This window comes from Pseudorca crassidens, chromosome 16 (genome assembly GCF_039906515.1).
Source record: "Pseudorca crassidens isolate mPseCra1 chromosome 16, mPseCra1.hap1, whole genome shotgun sequence".
Lineage (NCBI taxonomy): Eukaryota > Metazoa > Chordata > Mammalia > Artiodactyla > Delphinidae > Pseudorca > Pseudorca crassidens.
This window is the reverse complement of record NC_090311.1, coordinates 556,417-576,157: the sequence shown is the minus strand read 5'-3', so window position 1 is coordinate 576,157 and position 19,741 is coordinate 556,417. Positions and strand designations below refer to the sequence as shown.

Genomic DNA, 19,741 nt, shown 5'->3' with positions numbered 1-19,741 from the left:
GTCCCCGTCCAGGGCCAGGGGCCCCACGTGGCCTGGGTGAGGCCCGTCGCACAGGTCCTGGCTCCGCTCTGACCCCCCGGCCTCCAGAGCAGACGTGGCGATTACCACGAGGCTCTGCCGGTCCCCACAGGCTCTCTTCAGGGCACACGACCTCCCAGCGAGCTTTTTCTCCGGGGTCCTCGGGGACTTCAGGTGAGCTGACAAGCAACGCTGCCACCCCCGGGCCCCCACGGCACACAGCACACCGCAGACCCTCCACATTCACAGACACAGTGATGACGGGACAGCTTAGGGCCTCCGGGGAATCGGACCCAAGTCTTCACGTCCAAACCAGTCTCGGGCGCAGGGGAGCCACACCGGCCGGGAGCCCTGAGATGCGCAGCCGGGACGGGTCCAGGCCTCATGCTTGTGGACACACTCGCTCGGGCCCCCGCGGCGCTCTGAGCCTGCTGGACGGTGTGCGGCCACACCCGGAAGCACCTGGTCTGGGGGGATTCCGTGTGGGTTCAAAGTCCGAGTCTGGTGGACGGGGAGCGTGGCCCCTCTGGCCCTGGGAGTCCCTCTGTCACCGGGGCTGGTCTCTTGCACGAGCTCCAATTCGCTGGTCCTTCAGCTTCAGCAGGTGCTCCAGTCTGGCCGCCTTCCTCTGCAGGACCTGCAGGAAAACACACGTCCCTGAGGGACACGTGTCCACCCTCTGGAGCTGGGCAGCTTCAGCCCTGGGCTACAAGGCCACACAGCCAGTGGTCAGACCAAAGGCCCTCGAGTGGGGCACCCTGGACGGAGACGATGTGGGTCCCCGAAATGAGCCTGAGGGACCCAGGGTGATGGAGGGCAGGACACGAGAGGGACGGGCTGGCTTCCCTCCCCCATCCCGTCCAGCCTACTCCTGGGTCCTGCCAGCCACAGGCTGAGACTGGGAGCCTCCCGGCCTATCCGCTCTGCAGCCCCTGCCCGGCCCCGGGCAGGTCCTTGGAGCACGCCTGCTGATGGTGCAGCGCCATGTGCAGGGCTCACTTCTGAAGGGAAACAGCCAAGAAGACGCTCCCGTGAAGACCGACGGTCGCCCCTACTCAGCGCCCCTGCTCAGCGGTCCTGCCTCCAGTGCAGCCGCTGGCCCTGCTGAGCCTCCTTCCAAGGGAGGCCACGGCGCAAGCCTCCCTTGCTGGGAACACAGAGCCCGCCTCTCTCAAGCAGGTGAAAAAGAGAATGTTTCGAAAAGCTCATCTGCCCCCTAGATGCTGTGTCCAAGGACAGATGGCTCCAGCTGGCCGAGGCAGGGCGTCGGCCTCTTAGCAGACAGACCCCTCCGAGGGACCCTGGACAGGGTGCACCAGCAGACCTAGCGTGCCCCCGCCCCATGCGGCCTGGCCACACCTCTCCCCAGTGACAAGCTGTGAAGACCAGGGGCGTCCCGAGGCAGCATGCCGATTGAGCGTGTCCAGTTCTAATTTCAGTCCACGCGGGAGGCTCCGGCCTGGCACATCCAGGCCCCTCCACGGCCCTCCCCCCACCTGCTTTGTCTTACATCAGTGACAGTCACGGGAAGGGCACTTAACTGTGTCACTATCTTAAGTGGCAGGTGAACTGTTTTCCTCTCTGGGTTTCATAAAATAAAACACAGTTGGCAGCTGAACAACGCGGCGAGGAGTGGCAGCGGGATGTTAGAGGTGCCAAACAGCACCCCCCCGCACAGCCAATAACCCGCCTACAGCTTTACGTTCAGTCCCGCACCCTGGGTCTGCAGCACACACAGCGCAGCGCCGTGGTGCATATCTACTGAAAAACACACACGCCATTCAAACCCATGTTATTCAAGGGCCCACGGAGGCCAGGGCCCCCTGTGTTAGCCCAGGGGCCAGAGCCACGGCCATGGGCGCGAGAGAGCAGCTTCGTCCCTACCATGGCTTCCTCTCTGCTCTCCAACACACGCAAACCACGCGATGACACCACTTTCCTGCTTCCTTAAGAAAACTGAGTGGAGATCCGCGCAGCCCTCGGGAACCGTGCTGTCATCACAATTCCTGACAACCCCTCGGACCCTGAGGCCCGACATGTTCAGCCTGCACAGCCACCCCACCCCCCACTGTCTTGGGCCCAAAGATGCAGCCTGTGCTCCCAGGGTGCTGGGGGAGCACGCAGTGGTCGCTGTGCGGCAGTGAAGGGACCTGAGCACCTCCTGAACCCAGGAATGCTGGAGACCCTTGGTGAGAGAGAGGGGAAGAGGCTGCGCCCCCAGAGCCAGGCTGCGTCCCAGAACCAGGTGTGCACCTTAGGGATGTGCCTCTGCTCCCTGACCTGGCCCCATGGCCCCTGGGCTGCTGTCCAGCACATCCGGTGGCATCGCCTGTGAGTCTGCAGCCCCTGGCTCGTGGGCCCCAGGCTTTGATAACTGGTGAAGCTGGGTGGTCAGTCCGTGGGGATGGGGGCTTCTAGGTATCTTCGGAACGTCCTGTATTTAAATAACCCACCTAAACGTGGGTCCCAGTCAGGGGCCCCGCCTGCCCCCCGCCACCTCGCCGCACACCAGTCCGGGCTGCTTGGGGGCGCCCAGGCCTGTACCTTGACTGCCTCCTGCAGCACGCCCAGCACCTGCTGCTCCTCCTCCAGCAGCTGCTGCAGCCCAGGGTCCAGGAGCTGCCAGGGCTCGCCAGCTGGGCCCCGACTGAAAGGCAAACCCGGGGCCTTCGGCCCGCGGGCCAGCGGAGGTGGGGCTGGGGGCACAGAGGGCTCGAGATGGGGCCCACCCTCTGTGTGCCCAGCAGCCCATCTCCTCTGGAGCCCTCTGACTCCCAAGGGTCTCCGCCCCGGAGGGCGCTGAGGGGCTCGGCAGGCCTGCGAGATAAGCCGACCGCCAGCTCAGGGCCTCCGGCTGGGAGAGGGGCACACAGGGGCGTGGTGGGGTGGTGGGCTCAGCCCACACAGCGCCACGGGGGCACAGTCAGGCCTAACGTGGTGCCCAGGCGCAGCCCTCGGTGCCTCTGAATGGCTTCCCCGTTTGGAGAGGTGACCATTGAACGACGGCCACCCCGCACGGCCAGTGGACAGGGCCCGGGGGTGCCCACTTGTTGGGGGGGGGGCGGTTGGCCATTACCAGCGTGTGCAGAGGCGGTGAGCCCCACCCGTGGTCTGTCACTGTCGCCACTGGAGGCTCCTGGGTCCAAGGGTTTGAACCCTGGCAGAGGGTTCAAACGTTGTGCAGGGAGACCGGCAGGAGGGGCTGACTCTGCTCCTGTCGCCGACAAGAGGCCTGCCTGGGTCTCCCAGTCACAGACAGGGAGCAGGGAGGGGCTCACTGGGGGACGCTGGGCCTGAGCGCTTCTGAAAAGGGAAGCAGACAGGTCAGGCTGGAAGGGGCCGTGGGGACCCAGACTTCACTGCAGCCTGGGCCCCGGGGCCGTGGGGACCCGCGGCTTCATCCCCACCTATTTCCTGGTTTTACTCTCAGCCAGTTCCAAGGCTGTACGACGGCACCCACACGTCCAGCCCTGCCGGGCGGGTCCTCACCCACCTCCACCTTACCCCTCACTGCACACAAGACTGGCTCGATGGCCCCAGGCGTGGTGGCCACCACCTTGCGGATCTCCTCCTCCAAGACACAGAAACCCAGCTTGTGGAGGACTTTCCCACAGAGGAAGCAGGGTACAGCCCTCAGAGCAGACCACCCTGCAGAGCCGGGCGGCAGGGCTGGCTCGCCTCCGTGCAGAGGGCCCGGGACCCACAGAGACCCGTGGCCGTCTCGTTCCCGGCCACCCCATCAGGGGTCACAGGACACATGGTGCCCTGTGCCTTCAGGCCAGGTGAGTCCCAGCCTGGGCCACCACCTCCCCGATAAGTGTCCCAGAGACTCTGCGGAGGACGCATCCTCTTGCCTGAGTCTCCTCTGTTCTGGGCGGAAGTCCTCCTAGCTCACCTCCAAAGTGCTCAGAGCCTGGCCTCTCCCCACGTCCGCCTGCAGCTGCCGTCCTCTCGCCTCTGGGGGTGGGGGCAGCCCACCCCTCCTCCCCCTCCCGCAAAGTCCCCTCTCTCCTCAGAATAAGTCCCCCCCCCCACAGGCAGTGTGCTCCGAGGACCCTTGGTGACATCCCCTCCCCACTGCAGCCCCACTCTGTTCACTGTCACTGCCTCATGGGTTCTGCCTTGTTGTCCCTCATGTGACTTGTCACAGCTGACACGGGTCCCATCTCTTCATTTATCTGTCTTCCCCACAGACGTACAGCCCCACGAAGGCAGGGGCCCACGTACTGCTGTGTCTGCTGGGCCTGAGCAGAGCCTGTCACCCAGAACTGTTGGCGGGTGGGCGGCTGAGCGAGAGCTGTGATCACGCAGTCAGAGGGCAAGGCTGGTGCCCCGTAAGCGGGTGTCGAGCTGACCAGTGCTGTCCTCTTGGCGGGGGGCCCCCAGGAGCCCCCGGTTGGACTGGACAGTGTCAGGGAGACCCACAGCAGGGACACAGCCTGAAAAGTTGTCCCAGGGGCTGGGAGGGGCTGTGGGGAGGCTGCCGTCCAGGACGGCCTTGGAGAGTGAGGAGTGGGGCCCCAGCAGAAAAGGCGGGGGCGGAAATCCTGCCGCGAAGCCCCGCCTGTTGAGAATGCTCCAGCTGCCGAGCTTCTGGTTCGCGTTGCAGGTGGGGATATAGTTGTGCAGGTCCACAAGCCGGGGGTGGAAGAGCTTCACAATCTCGGCCAGCATCACTGGGGTGGAGCGGGCAGGGGCGCGAGGTGAGCTAAGAGCCCTTGGATTCCTTAAATCATCAGTCATCCAGGGCCTCCGAGGTGGATGAGGATGGAGAGAAGTTCCGGGGAGCACCCGCAGGGTGTGGGCGCCCCAGGGGAGGGGGCTGTGAGAGCCCGTGGTGTCAGAGGAGCTGCTAGGAGGACCCCAGTCTGCTGCATCCTCCCCCAGGGAACGCGGGGTCCGGGGACAGGAAGAATTCCCGTGGCCAGGTTGAACACAGAACTGGCCGCTCGCTTTGCCGCATTCCTCCTCCTTCTGGGGCCATCGAGGCAGCACCCCTCCCACGTCCTGCCCACTCCTTCCAGAGGTCCCTCACGCCCTGCCCCTGGGGTCGTCTGCATTTTGCAGGGAGTCCGGAGAGCGGGGACCCTTCCGGGGCCGTGGCCCTTGCCTGGCCGTCCCGACTAGCGGCACATCTCCTTCGGGGCTCCTGCTGGCCGGGAGGGATGACCGCTGCGCTCTTCCCCTGAGCAGAGAGCGCCAGGAACCGCCTGACGGGCGGCGGCCCTGCGGCCTGGACAACCGGCGGTCACCCCGGCCCCCGGCCCCGTCGTGGCCGCCGCCCCGCCCTCACCGCCGTCGCTGAACTCCCGGGCCAGGTGGCGCTTTGCGGCGGCTGAGCGGCAGTGCGTCCAGCCAGGCGTCTCTGAGGCCACGGAGGGCGCCGGGCAGCAGCGGCGGCCGGGGTGGCTCGGCCTGGCGGCGCCCAGCGTGCCGGTGCCCAGCGTGGAGCCGGGAGACGGCGGCGGAAGGGCGGGGCCGCTGCCGGGAGGCCGGAGCGGGGTCGGAAGGGGAGGGGCGCCGGCCACCTTGGGTGCTGGCGGCCCGCTCCGCGCGGGCGGGCCGAGCTGCTTAGTTTAAGCAGAGGAGGGCTTACGATAAAGTCTCAGAAGAAAAGAAGGGGAAAGTTTTACTTTAACAAGCATCGGACTCTTAAATCATAAATTCCACATTGTTTCGCATGCAAGATTTTCCACCCGTCTCCCGTCATTTAGAATTTGATCAATAATTTAATCGTAGAACACAAAAACTTCATTAAAGTTTTCAGCCCTACTGAATGTGCATCTGAGGTTTCCAGAGACCCAGACAAGACACCAGGGGCAGTAGGGAGACACACGTGGGTGAGGAGGCACTGGCCTGGCCCCCGTTCCTGAGGTCAGGACAGCAGCCGAGGGCCCGACCACGGAGTCCTGGGCGGAGAGGGCCTGGGCTGTGACCGTGGGGTGCTGAAGAGTGACCTTAGCCATGAGGAGTTGGCTCTTCCGCTAGGACTTTTCACAGTGGACCCAGCCCTCAGGGAGGGGGACGGAGGGCCTGGGGCCAGGCAGCTGGTCTGTCGGTGCTGGTGGCGAGGTCACATGATCACAGGTAACGTCCAGACAGGTGCACAGATGCCCCCCAGGGTGCTTTGAGCTCGGGCCCCATCACCTCCTCTGGACGGGGGGTTTCAGAGCAACCTTTGGGGCAACAACTCCCTTGGAAAAGGAAGAAAGAACTGACGTTAAAAACCATCTGCTACGAAGAGCACAACTGAATCTAATTTCCATTTACTTTTCTTAAAATTTGGATCCTCAGTTCATCCAACGATATGACTGTGCTCAGAGCTCAGAGCCGAGTGGAGACAGCCTGGGTATTAACAGCTGATGCTTTATCAAGAATAGACTTCTGTACTTAACACTAGTGGAGAAAAAGACACAGTAACAGCTGGAAGAAGCGGCAAGCACTGAAAAGTCCTCTGACAGAGTAGAGGGCGGATGTTACACCCTTTCAGGGCTGTGCCCCAGGCAGCCAGCTGGGCACTGCCCTGTGTGTGAGGGCCTCACCTTAGTGGGTCCAGGCTGGGCCCCTCCGGCCCTGGGCTTGATGGGTGGCATCGGTGGAGTGCAGGTTGGCTTGACGACCTGGAAGGAGGCAGACACAGCTGATAGCCAGCTGGGCCAGGGCGCCAGCTTCCCAGCTCCTTCTAGAAAGTTCCCTGGGTGCTCTGCTCTGCTCCAGACCGGCCTGCATGTTTCTCTTCGCTGAGCTCTCTACAGAAAAGTGCCCCCAACCCCCTCCCCACCCACAGCTGCCACTGCCCCGAATGAAACCCAGATGTGGCAGGCCCCCATTCCTGGGCCCATCGGCTTATCTCACTGCCCTGCCCTCTTCCCTCAACTCCCCCCTCCCCCCTCCCCCAACATGACCCAGGAAAAGCTCTTAAATTGCCAGAGTGGGGGTCTTCGGAAGCTCTAAAGCAAAGGATCCACTACTAGAATTTGCATTTGTTTGCATCTCAGCTTTCCCGGGGCCAGGGCTGGAGTGGAGACGGAAGGCCTCCAGCAGAGGCCCTGCTCAGCCCAGGCAGCTCATTCCAGCGCCAGAGGGACAGGGTGGGCCCAGCACACCGAGAAGGTCCCTGCTGAGCAGAGGGGCAGAAGTCGCCTGCACTTTTCTCCCCCAGCACAATTCCCTGGCTGCCACCAGTTCCGTGGCCAGAAATCTCTCTGCCCACCCCCTTCCCTGTCTGGCCTGTCAAAACCCCTCCTAAGACTTTTTTACGGACTATTTTTGTAACTTCGTGTAACTCTAAAATTAATTCAAAATAAAAAGCAAAAAGTAGAGGATCTCCGTTAAGCAAATGCCACAGTAATGGCTGTGGTAGGTGAGATCCACCCGCAGAGGCACCGCGGGTCAGTTTAGGAAGTAACCAGCCGGGCGTTGCTCCAAGCACCCCCACGACATTAACCGCTAAGGGAAGACGGGCCCTACTGAGATTCAGAGCCCTGCGGACACCATGCAACCCAGTGATGACTCCACACCGGCGGCGGACAGGCTGCCTCGGGCCCCCCAGGCTCCTGGTGGGCGGACAGAGGAGCCTGGGTCTCCCTGCCTCACAACTCGCCAGAGCAGGTGACCTCCCCGCCTGCCGGGCGGTGCGTGTGCCTGTCCAGAGGTGCGCAGGACCCTCGGCAGTACCCACGGGGCTCCCAGCAAAGAACGGGACCCACCAGGGCCAGACCTCAGGACAGGCGGGAGGGCCTCCCGAGTGAGCCCAAAGGCAGGGGGCTTGCTGGGGCGGCAGTGACTCACATTTGGGAGAGACCCTTCCCAAACCCCTGAAGCCTCAAACCAAAGGGAGCACAACGATGGAGCCCACAGCCCCACACACCCCTGTGCCCCTCCCCCGGGGGTCCTCTCACCTGCTTGGCCTTCAGCCCCGGGAGGGGCTTGGTGGGAGGAGCAGGTCTGAGCTGCTGGGAGGGGAGGAGAGGTCAGGACCCCAGTTCCCCTGGGTTCAGTTCATGTCGGCCCCTGAGGGTGCAGTGGCCACCACCCGAGGGTCCCCGGCCCACCAAAGCCAGCCCCAGACCCTCCACCTCCCAGGATCTGCTCTATGCCACCTCGACGGCCCCTCTGCCAGCCCCCCACTCACCTGGCCTGGGACCTGCTGGGTATACACAGGAACTGGGGACGGTGGGCTGGACATAGCGGCTGGAGGCTGCAGGAAGCCGGCCGTGAGCCTGGGTCTCAGGGCAGCCACCTCCAGGGAGCCCTGGCTTCGGAGCTGCCCCCACCCAGATGAGGACCCAAGGTTCCGGCCCCTCTCAGAGTGGGAAGAACACAGGCCCGTGTGTGCACAGGGGGCGCCATCCTGCCCCACCACTGGGCAGGGCCCTGAGTTATGCTCCCTTCCCACAGCCCTGGGGACGCACAGAGGTGCTGCATGGCAGCAAGGGCGTCTGGGCCTCAAAACCGCCCCGAGGTGGACTTTGCAGAGGCCTCGAGCCTCAGATTCAATTCTGTCACCAGCTCCTGCGGGTCCTCAGACCACTCGTCCTAAAGCCTCGTTCTGCCTCTAAATGGCGGGCGTGGTGGCCACTCTAAGCCACTGGGTACTGCATCCTGGCCTGAGCTTTGGGGGTGGCCTGGGGAACCCGTTGGGGATGCCTAGTGCTTACAGCAGGAGGTGGCCACTTAGGGGTCACCGCGGAAGCCGTGGGTTTGGGTGGCTGGCTGGGGTGGGAGGAAGGGCCCGGCTCTGGGGGCCCCCTGGTGGGAGCCGGGGCCCTGCCCTTCACCGGTGTCCTGTGCCCCTCGTGGAACAGGGGGTTGGAGAGCCCCATGGCCGTCTTGGGCGCCACATTCCTGGGGAGAAATAAGATGGGTCAGTGCTTCCTGGCCTCAGGATTCAGCCCAGGGACTTGGGGCTCCTGGGCGTGGGAACCCTGGCCTGGCCAGAGGCCCACTCAGCTGCAGCTGCCCGTCGGGGTGCGCCAGTGACAGCTGCGCACAGAGGGAGAGGCAGCCTCACGTGTCCCCATTGACTCTGGGGTCCAGGTGGGCCCGCAGGAGGTACTTGGAGGCCACTGGGCAAGTGTGTCCTGCTGCGGCCAGCGTGGGGGTCGAGGTCCCCCCAGAGTGGGCACCGGGGACACCCAGAGCCCAGGGCAGACTCAGAGCGCACTGTCCACCGAGGGCGGTGGGGTGCAAGGGGGAGACGGGGTCCTCTCTGAGTTTCCATATCACCAACCTGTCACCATGACCCACACCTGCTCCCGTGTCAGCGAAGGCAGGGGGCCCAGAGCGCGTTCTCCCCCTCCAGCAGTGCGAGCAGGCGACTCGCTCTGTGCACACACGCTGACGCCCTGCAAGCCCAGAGCTCGCTCACCTCCTTCGGACGGGGCGCCAGGCTTTGCGGTAGATGACCACGCCTGCCAGGGTCAGCGCCACAGGCACCAGGAGCGCCACAGGCACCAGCACGCCCACCAGGCGTCTCCGGGACGCTGTGGGGACACAGGAGGCCAGGTGCCACCAGGGCCAGATGTGCCTCGAGGCAGCAGGGGCTGGGAGGGCCCGCGGGCAGCTTAGCGCATGTCCAGGCCAGCCTGGGGCCAAGGAGGGGCCTGAGGAAGGCGCCCCCTCCTTGGCCACGGCAACAGCCCTGAGCCCTCGGCCCCCTGCGAAGGCCAGGGCCACCTGAGGATCCTTGGCCCTGAGAACCGGTACATGACGCCAGCACTCTGGGCTCTCAGGGGACCAGCTGGAGGGCTTGGTGGTGGGCAGCCCCAGGCCCTCAGTGATGTGGGTGCGGCCAGGCCAGGCCCTGTAGGCCTGACCGCTGGGGAGGAAGACACTTGTGGGGGTGGGAGGTCCCGAGGTTCCCGGGCCCAGGACGGGGCTGAGCACCCAGCAAGGAGCTGGTGCTGTCCCTCGTTGCCCCTGCAGCCCTCCCTCTGGGACGGGCCCCCCTTCTCCTGTAGGGCTGAGGTGGGGACTCGGGATCCTGGGGTCCAGATGCCGGGGGCTGCAAGGCCACATCTTCAACATGCCCCTCACGGTTTAGGGGCACACAGCCTCCTTCTCGGCCCCTCCCAGGTGGCCTGAGAAAAGGCAGGACCCGCAGCCAGATCCCCTGGGCTTGCGAAGGTGTGTGAAGGCGCAGGGCAGGGCGGGCCCTGCCTACCTGTGCGCACGGTGGACAGCAGCTCTGCGCAGTAGGGCGGGGCCCAGCCCGGGTGGCAGTGGCACTGGTCCTTGTGGTTGCACACCTGGGGGACGACCAAGGCATCAGGGTCTCCAGACCCCCACCTGCCGCACCGCCCAGTGCCCACTGAGGCGCCGTCTGCTCTGCTGGGGCCCCTACTGACAGAGGACAAGCTAGGGGTCCGGGACTGCCACCACCCAGGTTTCGTCAGATGTGCTGACGGCAGCAGCCCCTCCCCGGGTGAGGGAGGATGGCTCTGACGGGACGCTGCGGACTTTCTGAGCAAAGCAGGCATCGCCGCAGGACGGGCAGGACAACTTTGGGGCAGGCTGTCCTCCTGAGACGGGGACACGGGAGGGCACTGCCCCAGGCCCCCCGGTTTCAAGCCCTCAGAGCTCTGACCTCCCCAGCGTCATAGCACAGGTTACTAAGAGCTCAGAATAGGACACTTCACATCAGACCGGCCTGGCCCACGTGTCCACCAGCACTGTGACTAACCTGGGCTTCCGTGTCTACACGGGACGCCCAGATCCCTGTCAGTTCCAGCCTCAGGAGGCCTCAGCAGGCTCCTGGCACAGCCCCAGGGCACCAGCCTCTGCCCTCTGTTTGTCTGGGCTATCCTCAGCACAGCCTGAGCGTCTTTCAAGCCCAAAGGGCTGGTGGCAGACCATCCCCTGGACCCACGTACCCCATGGTTGCTACACCGGGCAGAGCAGTTTCTGGATCTGTAGACATGGAGGTCCTGGCAGAAGCCTTTCCAGCAAACCTGGAGGGCAGTGGGGGGTCTCCGTAGGCAGCCAGTCTAGACCCCTGCTTGAAGCACCCCAGCTCTCCACCATCAACCAGAGCGGACCCAAAACCTGTGTCTGGGCTTCGGAGAGGCAGGCCACAGCCTTCACACCCCCGGTGGCCTCGCCCGCAGCCCATCTACTGGCCGGCCTTGGCCACGGGGAGAGGCACTGCCCGGCCAGCCTTCTGCTGCCACCAGGGCCACAGAGGACTGGTCCCGCCCATCCCCAGAGGGCTTGCAGGACAAATAGTCTTCAAACCCATTAACTGAGAAGGGTCTTCTCCCGCACCCCCCATGCGCCTTCCGAGTTTCTCCCCAGAACAGAGCCCTCCTCCAGCCGCCACCGCCCTGCTCTGGGCCCCAGCAGCTCGCCCTGGGGTCCAGCAGCCCAACCGAGGCGCGTCCGGCCCACCTGCTCCTCGCCACACTTGGTGCCTTCCGGCACTGGCTCGTACGCGCTGCTGCTGTCCTGAACGAGAGCCTGGCAAGCACCCGAGGAGGAGGTGAGGGTGCAGGAACTCCGCTCCGGGGGCTTCTGCCCCCCCTCACAGAACAGAGTGCCACACCTGTTGACCCTGAGGACAGAGGGACGTGCGTGGAGCCAGCTCCGCGGGGACCCCTGCGCGGTGCTCACAACCGTGCTCAGCGCACCAGGAGCTGTGGGTGAGGCCCTGGGTCCACCCGCAGGGGTCCACGGCCCAGCCACAGTGACCCACTCTCCCAAAGGGCAGCATGCTCTGGCCTGGGGGTCCTGCAGGGCCAGGTAGGCCCCCGGAGAGGCTCCTGACTCAGCTCCCGGACTCCTTTGTGCAGAGGACTCTCTTGGTGGAAACATTCCGTGCCCTGGACCCAGGGAAGTCGGGCCACGGGAGGACGCTCACCTGCCAAAGTCCAGGGGGATACTGCCCTTGCAGCCTGTGGAGATGCTGTAGCTGTAGCACGTCTCCGTGGCAACCCGAGCGCCTGCGGGGCAGGAGCAGGTCAGCGCTCCGACTCAGGACCAGCAGCCACCCTGGCAGTCCTGAGGGGCCCATGACCAGGGCCCATGCCCGCCTCACCTGGCCCCCACAAGTCCCGGCACCTCTGGGCCACCGTGGGGCAGGCCCCGTTGTAGCAGTAGCCCCCCGGGCAGGGCGTGCCGTTCTCCCAGAAGGCGTCCTCGGGACACATGGGCTGCCGGCCGTCGCAGTACTCCCCGAGGTCACACTGGTCCTTTGCAGGGCGGCACGGCTCTCCGGCCGGCTTCACCTGGTTCAGCAGAGCCGAGCTCACCCAGGGAACAGGAGGCGCCCGAACACCCACGCCTGCTGCTGTGCCCCAGAACCCCAGGCTCACCCTGCACTCGTGGCAGCAGCTGCCGTGGGCACACTCAGCCCCCTTGGCCAGCAGGCAGGTGCTGGCATTGCAGCAGCGGTTCTGACAGTCCTGGGGGCGGGGGCAACAGCGAAGGTCTGAGCGGGCTGCACGCTGGGCTGGCCCCAGGCCCTTCCCTCGGGTGGTCTGGTCACTCCCCACCACGAGCCCTGCCAGTCGTTTTGGTACCAGAGGACAGGAGGTGTCGCTGTGCGTGCGCAGGGCGCCCGGGGGTCAGGAACGGTCGCCCCAGCCTGTGGATGGGGACCGGCCCCCCATGTGGGCAGCGGGCAGAAAGCAGAGGGTGGTGGCGGGGCCCGGCCCTGTACCTGGGGGGCGCCGCAGTCGCACTGCTCCCCACGCTCCAGGAACCGGTTCCCACACACGGGGCCGCCCACCAGCCGGTCGGGGTCCGGGGCGTCTACCAGGCAGGCCGTCTGGGGCTTCTCCACGAACGTCTCCAGGTCAGCCCGGCTGCAGTGGCTGAACTTTCTGGGGAAGCTGGAGCTGCGGGGAGGGGAGTCCCTGTCATCAGAAGGGGGGGGCAGCCGCCCGTGCCCTGGGACACCCCTGCTGGGCGGGAGGCCCTCGGGCGGGCTGGCTGGGGCCAAGCCTCACCCGATGCTGGCCGCCATCACGCAGCCGCCGCTGTTCCGTGGCACTGCGCAGTAGCAGTCCTGGATGTTCTCGTCGTGGTCCATGCCCAGGTTGTGGCCCATCTCGTGGGCCATGGTGCTCGCCACGCCGACGGGGTTCGGGCTGTGGTCCTACAGGAGGGGCCATGCTGGCTGGGGTCACTCTGGTGGCCAGTCCCCCGCCCGCCCCCAGCAGGCTGAGGGGCTCGGCGGTGCCTCCTGCCAGCATCACTTCTTCAAACCTAAAGCGTCAGTGCATCCTTCGGAAGAGGCAGCTGCTCAGGTGTCCGGGGCAGCGTAGGGACCAGCAGGTGGACCTGAGTCCTGAGGCCCCCCCTCGCAGGCCCCAGCTCAAGCTCTGATCCCCACTCCCTTCCCCCCCACCCCCAGTGGCCAGCTCCAGCCTCTGTCCAGCAAACCCAGCTGGATCCCCCGCACCTGGTTCACAGCCCCCGAGCCCTGGGAGCACATGGCGGACACCCTGGCCAGTCCCACGGTGGTCCCTGCGAAGTCGACCCCGCTGGGAAAGAGAGCAGTGTCTGCACGTGGACACTCGGAACCCGCCTCCCCTGGGGGCTCCCTCGTCCTGGCGACAGGTGGCCCTCCGCCCACTCACGTGATGAGCTGCGCGTTGTCGTGCAGGTGCCGCCCCGCCAGGTCTCGCACCCGCCAGGACAGGAAGTTGTTCAGTGTGGTGTCGGCCTGGGTGCTGACGTGAATCTTGTCCCCACCGTTCCACATCTCCAGGCCCACGAGCACCACGCGGAAATTGAGCTCCTGATAAAGCTGCCAGAGGGCAGGGAGCCCCGAGGGTCAGGTTCCAACGGTGAGGCCAGCCAAGGGCCAGAGGTCCCCCCAGCGTCCGCTGCGATGGGACAGGTCACGAGGGCAGAGTCCTAGCCCCCCCATCACCTGGCAGATGGTTCTACTGGCAGCCGGGCGCCCCCCATGGCCAGCCCTCTCCTCTTCTCCAGGTGCCCCAACAGGCCTCTACAACCAGGGTTTCTGTTGGGCTGGGTGTGTGCTGCCGCGGGGTCCCAGCAGCCCCTGCTGAGAGGAAGCCCCCAGAGCGAAGCGGCCCCCACCTTGTCCACGTGGTTGACCACCTCCAGCATCCGCTGGCGCACAGCCTCTCTGCTCCCCAACCGCTGGAACTGGAGGACAGTAGACCCTCAGCTGCAGCCTGTCGGCCCACCTGCACCCACCCCAACCCCCGCCCCCGCCCCCGGCACCTCTGTGCTGTCCGTGACCACGAACAGCTCCACGTAGCGGGTCTCTCGGGGCACTGGCCAGTTCTGAGGAGTAGGGACAAGAAGCCGGTCAACCACCCAGCCACAGCCCGCCTGTCCTCAGCCCGTCTGCGCACACGGAGCATCTCCAGGCCCCGGAGCTGGCCCCACAGCGCTGGGGGAGCCTTGGTGGGAGCTGGGGGGGGCTCTGGCGCAGACTAAGGAGCTGGCTCTGCGGCCAGCGCGCAGCCAGGCCCAGGCCCACCCCAGCCACGGGGGCGGCAGGCAGCACCCCCGCTTCGCAGGGCATTCAGGAGTCTGGGGATGCATGGGGCCAAGCGGACGCGGAAGCAGCGGGCAGGGCCTCCCCTCACCCGGGGCCTGAGGGCCGCCGAGACCCGCGGCCCCAGGATGGTCTCCAGGCTGCTGTCGTTGACCCCGCAGGTGCCGGCCTTCTGCTGCAGGTGCTGTGCCTGGTACAGTGCGTGTTGCCCCTCTTCCCCGCCCCCATCCAGGGGCTCGATCAGGTGGATGGTGGAGCCGGCCTGGAAGAAGCCCCTGAGGCAGAGGGAAGCCCATGGCTCTGAGTTAGCGAGGGACCCCAGGGCAGCAGGTGCCCCCGGCCCATCCCTCCCTTCTTGGCCTCAGTTCACTTCGCTGGAGAGTGAGACAGTGCTGGGCCCTGATGTCCTGATGCACCCCGCCTGGTCGGCAGCACCCACCTGAGGCCGGCACAGGTGCTGAGGCTGGCAGCGGATCCCTGGTGCCCCTCCACGTTGCCCTGGTAGAAGCAGTGGTCCTGTGGGAGGAGGGTGTGAGGGCTCCGCCGCCAGTGCCCGCGCTCCCCACACCGCCACGGCCAGCCTTGGGGGGGGGGGGTCACTCGGGGGCCACACCTGCCTCAGTAGCCGCTCTGTCACCTGGGAGCCATCGGCGGCCGTGTAGGTCTCCACGTAGCCCGAGCCCACCAGGTCCCTGGAAAAGAGCCCCCGTGATGCTCTGGGCCCCGCCTGCCTGCCCCAGAAGCCACCTTTGGTGTGGAGGAGAGGCTGGGCCAGGGAGCTGTATGCCCAGGACACAGGTGTGTCGGGGGCAGGGATGGGAGCAGGCTGCAGGCTTAGGCCCCTGCTCACCTGTTCTTCCGAAGGTGCAGGGTGAAGGTGTGCCCTCGGGCCCCCAGGACGTAGCTCACACTCTCCGGGTACAGGCCCTGAGCCGGGAGAAAAGGGAGGGGTCCAGAGAGAGGGGCCCTGCCCCAGCCACGCCCACCTCAAACCTGGGGGTGGGTAGCACAGGGCCAGTAGGGGGAGGTGGGGCCTCGGGTCGAACCGGAGGCAGTGGGCAGGTGGGGAGCTCCACCCAGAACCGCCTCGGGTGCCTCAGGCCTTGGTGGTTTCCTCACAAGTCCACACGGGGAGAAGAAGAATGCCCCTTACCGGGAAACAAGGGGAGGAGGGGACACAGCCCCTGACAGGCAGCCTTAGAACCCAGGCAGCAGAGGTGACCCGCCCCTGCGAGGCCCCGCCCCTTCCAGCCCAGGGCCCGACTGGCGGGGCGCCCCCAGCCGCAGCTGACCCCTAGGACACCGTGCGCTGTGCCCGCACCCTGAGGTCAGGACGGGGCTGTCCTCAACACACACTTGGGCACCTGCAGGCGCACACGCTTCAGGTCTCAGGAGTGCCCCCAGGCGCCCCGGGGAGTCCCAGCCCAGCCCCAAATGCCCGAGAGGCGTAAGCTAGCGCCCTGCTGAGCCATCCCCTCCAGTCTTGGAGGAGTCTGACTAATCGCTGGAGTGAAACTGGGGAGTGGCCACGGCCGGCGGAGCTCCTGAAAGGAAGACAGGGCGGCCCGGCCGGCACCCCCCACCCCGAGGCGGGGCGGCTGTGGCCCTGCCCAAGGGTGGGCAGGATGGAAGAAGAAGGTGAGGCCCGGGGGGGGGGGGCGGGGAGGGAGGAAGGCGGCCCCTCACAGCTCGCTGGGCACACGGGGAGCTATCACCCTGCTCACAGACAGAAACGGGCTCTGAGGGGCCAGGGAGGGACCCCCAGGCCAGCCTCCCGCCCAGGCTTACCAAGTGGAAGGGCAGGGCTCGGCGGGTGCGGGGTGCTGGCAGGCGCCGGGGCCTCACCACCTCGTACTGCTCCACGTGGGGCAGGGTGGCCCTGGGGGCAACCTCTGCAGGAGAGGGGGGTCAGCAGGCGCACAGGGCACCCTCCCGCCCTGGGGGTCCCTTCCCAGCCTGCTGTGCGCCGGCACCTCCTCTTGGGGAATCGCCCGACAGCGTGGGGACCGCAGACTCTGAGCCCTGGCTGCCCAGCCCAAGTGGGGTTCTGCGTGAAAGAGGCTGCCGGACCCCTGCCCTGGGTGGGGTCGGGCAGACTTGCGCCTGGCAGTGCACGGAGACCCCACCCAGCGCCTGCCCTTCCAGGAGCCCACCAGGCTGCCTCCCAGACCCTGGGGTGACCCGGATGCCCCCTCCCCCTCAGAACGAGGACACACACAGGCCCTGGGCGGGGGGAGGGGTGGGGGACGCGGGGGGAGGGGGGGAGGGTGCGTGGGGGGGGCCGGTCTGCCCGTCCAGCGCTTAGAGCTGACATTTTTCATCCCAACTAATCACGTGACCGCATCTAACCGGGAACTGGCAGCCCTGTTCCGCAGGGTTCACCCAGCCCAGATCTAGAAGCTGCCCCGTATCCAGCAACAGACAGCAGGGACCCAGCCCAGGCCCAGAGATGGAGACCTACTCCCCAGGTGACTCTTTTCTCCTTCTTTCAAGGTGTTAATGGTTGTGTCTCCATAATGGCTATCTGGCAAACCTCCCGGAGTGAAGGCCGTGCAGAGGGCCTGCCCCGTAAGTGCCCTCCCCCCCGAACCCCAGGAGGCTCTCAGGAGCTAGGGTGGGGGCCAAGGCCAGCAGCACAGTCAGTTCCCCCAGAGGAGAGGCAGGTCCCCATGTGGCAAAACAACCCCCTGGGGTGCCCCCAACCCCTCGGCTCCAGGCCACTGCTCCTCGGTCCTCCCCTCCCTGCCAAGCTGGGGGCTCCCCGTGGAGGTGGGCAATCCTCCCGAAGCCCCGGAATGGGGCCGAAGCAGCCAGGTCCTCCACCCTGTTCTGTCCCAGCCGGTCCCCACCTCCAACGCAGAAAACGCCCAGGTGGCCGTTTCCCCACGCACTTCCCTTTTGAAGTTTCCGTGTGTGCACCGCCCAGGGCCTCCCCACCGACTGGCCACCTGTGCGCCGCCGAATCCCAGAGACCAGCCCAGAGCCCCGCGCAGGGAGCAGGGGGCCAGGCGACCGGACCAGCCAGAGCCAGACGCCCAGCACTCACCCTGTAGCCACAGCGCAGCAAGCAGCAGGAGCCCGAGGCCGTGCATGGTGGGCGGTGCGGGCGGGGTCCGGATCCGAACCCACGGTTCCGGGGGGCTGGGGAGAAGGTGCTCCGTGCTCAGGCTGGCTCTGGTCCTGCCCTCGCCTCTGAGGCTCTTGCCCTCGCGCCCCGCCCTGCCCCAGCGACCAGCCCCCTGCCCGCGGCCAATCAGCCCCTCGGGGCCGGGAAGGGCCGGGCCTGGGCACCTGAGGGCGCGGTCCCGCCCCCACCCCGCCTCCCCGGTCTCCTTCTGGTCCCCTGGGGCTCCTGGACAGTGTCCCGTATCCAGTGTTCAGCACACAGTTTTGTCAACGTGGACTGAATTAAGCAGGGCAGGTGGACAGACTAACCTGGGCCACTCCTGCAATTGCATCCCCCATGCAGGTGAGGAAACAGGCTGGGGCTGCCCGGGGGGCCCCGCCGGGGGTGGGGGTGGGAGCGGAGGCCCTGCTGCGTGTGAGGCGTGCGCAAGCTCCAGCAGCCCTGCTCCCAGGCTCCTGAGGCCTCACTGGGGAGACTGGGCAAGGGGAGCACACAGGTGGGGCCGCTGGCCAGGTGCCGGGCAGCCACCTGGCTCAGGGAGCAGACCCTGCTCTGTGGAGAGGGCGGATGTGGAGGCCCAGTGGACAGCCCTGGGATGCGGTCGCTATGGGCCAAAGTCTGCAGCTGCCTGCCCGCTGCTGCCCCCAGCCCCCAGTTTCTGCCCGCCCTGCCCTGCCCTGCAGGCTGGGACCACTCCACTCTGGCCTGGTACCTGGGGATCCAGGCTTCTTGCAGCTGAGCTGGCCGGTGGCACCCCAGCCTCACTCTGAACGTGCCCCTGGGAAGGCAGGACATCAGAGCGTGTCAAGGCCTCAGGTGAAAGGGTGTGGTGCCCTCAGTGGGTCCAGACCAGAGGTCAAAGTTCAAAGGACCATGATTTCCCCCAAAGTGAACCGCAGAAAAAGGAAAACAAGGCAGGAGGGCTTTGCACACACTTTGGGGTATCTCGGGCGTGGGTGACAGAAGCCCCCAGGGCCACAGTGAGCAAGGGGCACAGGCAGCTTGTGTCCCTGAGCCCATACGTGACCGTGTTTCACACAACGATGCGTGTGAACCACCCCAAATCCTCCTGACCATTTTACTTCTCTTTTTTGATATTGCGTGTTATCTGATAGCAGAAGTTCAAAGGCTACGTGTCCCTATTTGGGCAAAAACCCCAGCTGCTGGGACTACACGCTCTGCTGCCCAGACCTCAACAGGGAACTCGGCAGCAGGGGCTCAGCACCGGCACCCCCACCCCACCTACAGGACCAACGTGGGCCCGCAGAGTCCCCTACCCCAGAGAACCCCTCCCCCACCCCACCTACAGGACCAACGTGGGCCCGCAGAGCCCCCTACCCCAGAGAACCCCTCCCCCCCACCTACAGGACCAACGTGGGCCCGCAGAGCCCCCCCGCCACAGAGAACCCCTCCCCCACCCCACCTACAGGACCAACGTGGGCCCGCAGAGCCCCCCCCCGCCACAGAGAACCCCTCCCCCACCCCACCTACAGGACCAACGTGGGCCCGCAGAGCCCCCCCGCCACAGAGAACCCCTCCCCAACCCTACCTACAGGATCAATGTGGGCCGCAGAGCCCCCCTATCACAGAGAACCCCTCCCCAACCCCACCTACAGGACCAACGTGGGCCCGCAGAGCCCCCCCGCCACAGAGAACCCCTCCCCAAGCCCACAGGGCGCTCCCCTCCCGCTGTCAACGCCTGCAACCCGGAGGTGTCTCCTTCAGGAAAGCCCAATGCCGAGCCCAGGACAGGGACGCAGGGCTTCTGGGCCTCGGGCCAGGTGGGAGGGCCAGTGGGCGCCTCTGCTCAGAGCCTGTGCTGCAGAACCCCGGACTGTGGCATTTTGGGTGCACCCGCACGCACTGCAGCTTAGAAGAGGAAGCAGTTTGTGGCTTGAGTCCAGGCCCCCAGCTCAGGGTGCCCCCTCCGCAGGGCAACAGCAGGGTTGGGAGCTGCCCGACCCCTGCCCCTAGGGGAACCCTGTCGTTCCTCATCTGCCAGAGCGGGGTGGGGGTGGGTGGGCGGGGAACACCTGGAGCAGGCGGTCCGAACTGAATTTTGAAAACGACCCACGTGGAATTCTGCAGGGAAAGGGTAGGGTGGCTGGGAGGGGGGCAGA

At 66.1% G+C, this 19,741-nt stretch overlaps 1 protein-coding gene and 1 long non-coding RNA gene across 4 annotated transcripts in view; one reads left to right on the top strand and one right to left on the bottom strand.

Annotated features, from left to right (window-relative positions):
• Nucleotides 1-5,627: 5,627 nt before the first annotated feature.
• ADAM8 (ADAM metallopeptidase domain 8) lies at nucleotides 5,628-18,431 on the bottom strand. Of its 3 annotated transcripts, XM_067708951.1 has the most exons (25): nucleotides 18,334-18,431; nucleotides 17,541-17,635; nucleotides 16,283-16,386; nucleotides 15,345-15,421; nucleotides 15,108-15,186; nucleotides 14,934-15,010; nucleotides 14,586-14,769; nucleotides 14,215-14,277; nucleotides 14,068-14,136; nucleotides 13,599-13,768; nucleotides 13,421-13,502; nucleotides 12,966-13,114; nucleotides 12,677-12,854; nucleotides 12,330-12,419; nucleotides 12,053-12,242; nucleotides 11,876-11,957; nucleotides 11,407-11,569; nucleotides 10,893-10,970; nucleotides 10,184-10,268; nucleotides 9,389-9,503; nucleotides 8,679-8,865; nucleotides 8,153-8,218; nucleotides 7,920-7,973; nucleotides 6,561-6,638; nucleotides 5,628-6,212 (listed from the first exon to the last, which is right to left on the bottom strand). In XM_067708951.1, the coding sequence occupies exons 1-25, from the start codon at nucleotides 18,414-18,416 to the stop codon at nucleotides 6,162-6,164; spliced, it is 2,649 nt and encodes an 882-aa protein (XP_067565052.1). In that variant the 5' UTR covers nucleotides 18,417-18,431; the 3' UTR covers nucleotides 5,628-6,161. The 3 variants fall into 3 exon arrangements, with proteins under 3 accessions (XP_067565052.1, XP_067565050.1, XP_067565051.1); XM_067708949.1 differs by lacking the exon at nucleotides 18,334-18,431 and having other exon boundaries at nucleotides 17,541-17,695; XM_067708950.1 differs by lacking the exon at nucleotides 18,334-18,431 and having other exon boundaries at nucleotides 7,920-7,970; nucleotides 17,541-17,695.
• The window catches only part of LOC137208589 (uncharacterized), an 11,183-nt gene continuing 8,229 nt past the window's right edge, over nucleotides 16,788-19,741 (top strand). The window contains exon 1 of the long non-coding RNA XR_010935672.1: nucleotides 16,788-16,962. This is a non-coding gene — a long non-coding RNA (uncharacterized lncRNA). The remainder of the gene's footprint in view (nucleotides 16,963-19,741) is intronic.

Excerpts from the sequence above, each read along its gene's own strand:
- ADAM8 (XM_067708951.1), bottom strand. The coding sequence starts at position 18,416 with ATGTCCTGCCTTCCCAGGGGCACGTTCAGAGTGAGGCTGGGGTGCCAC. Across the intron at positions 12,243-12,329 it reads GCTGCTGCCACGAGTGCAGG|GTGAAGCCGGCCGGAGAGCC; the intron begins GTGAGCCTGGGG and ends CTGCTGAACCAG. Across the intron at positions 10,971-11,406 it reads CCAAGTGTGGCGAGGAGCAG|GTTTGCTGGAAAGGCTTCTG; the intron begins GTGGGCCGGACG and ends ACTGCCCTCCAG.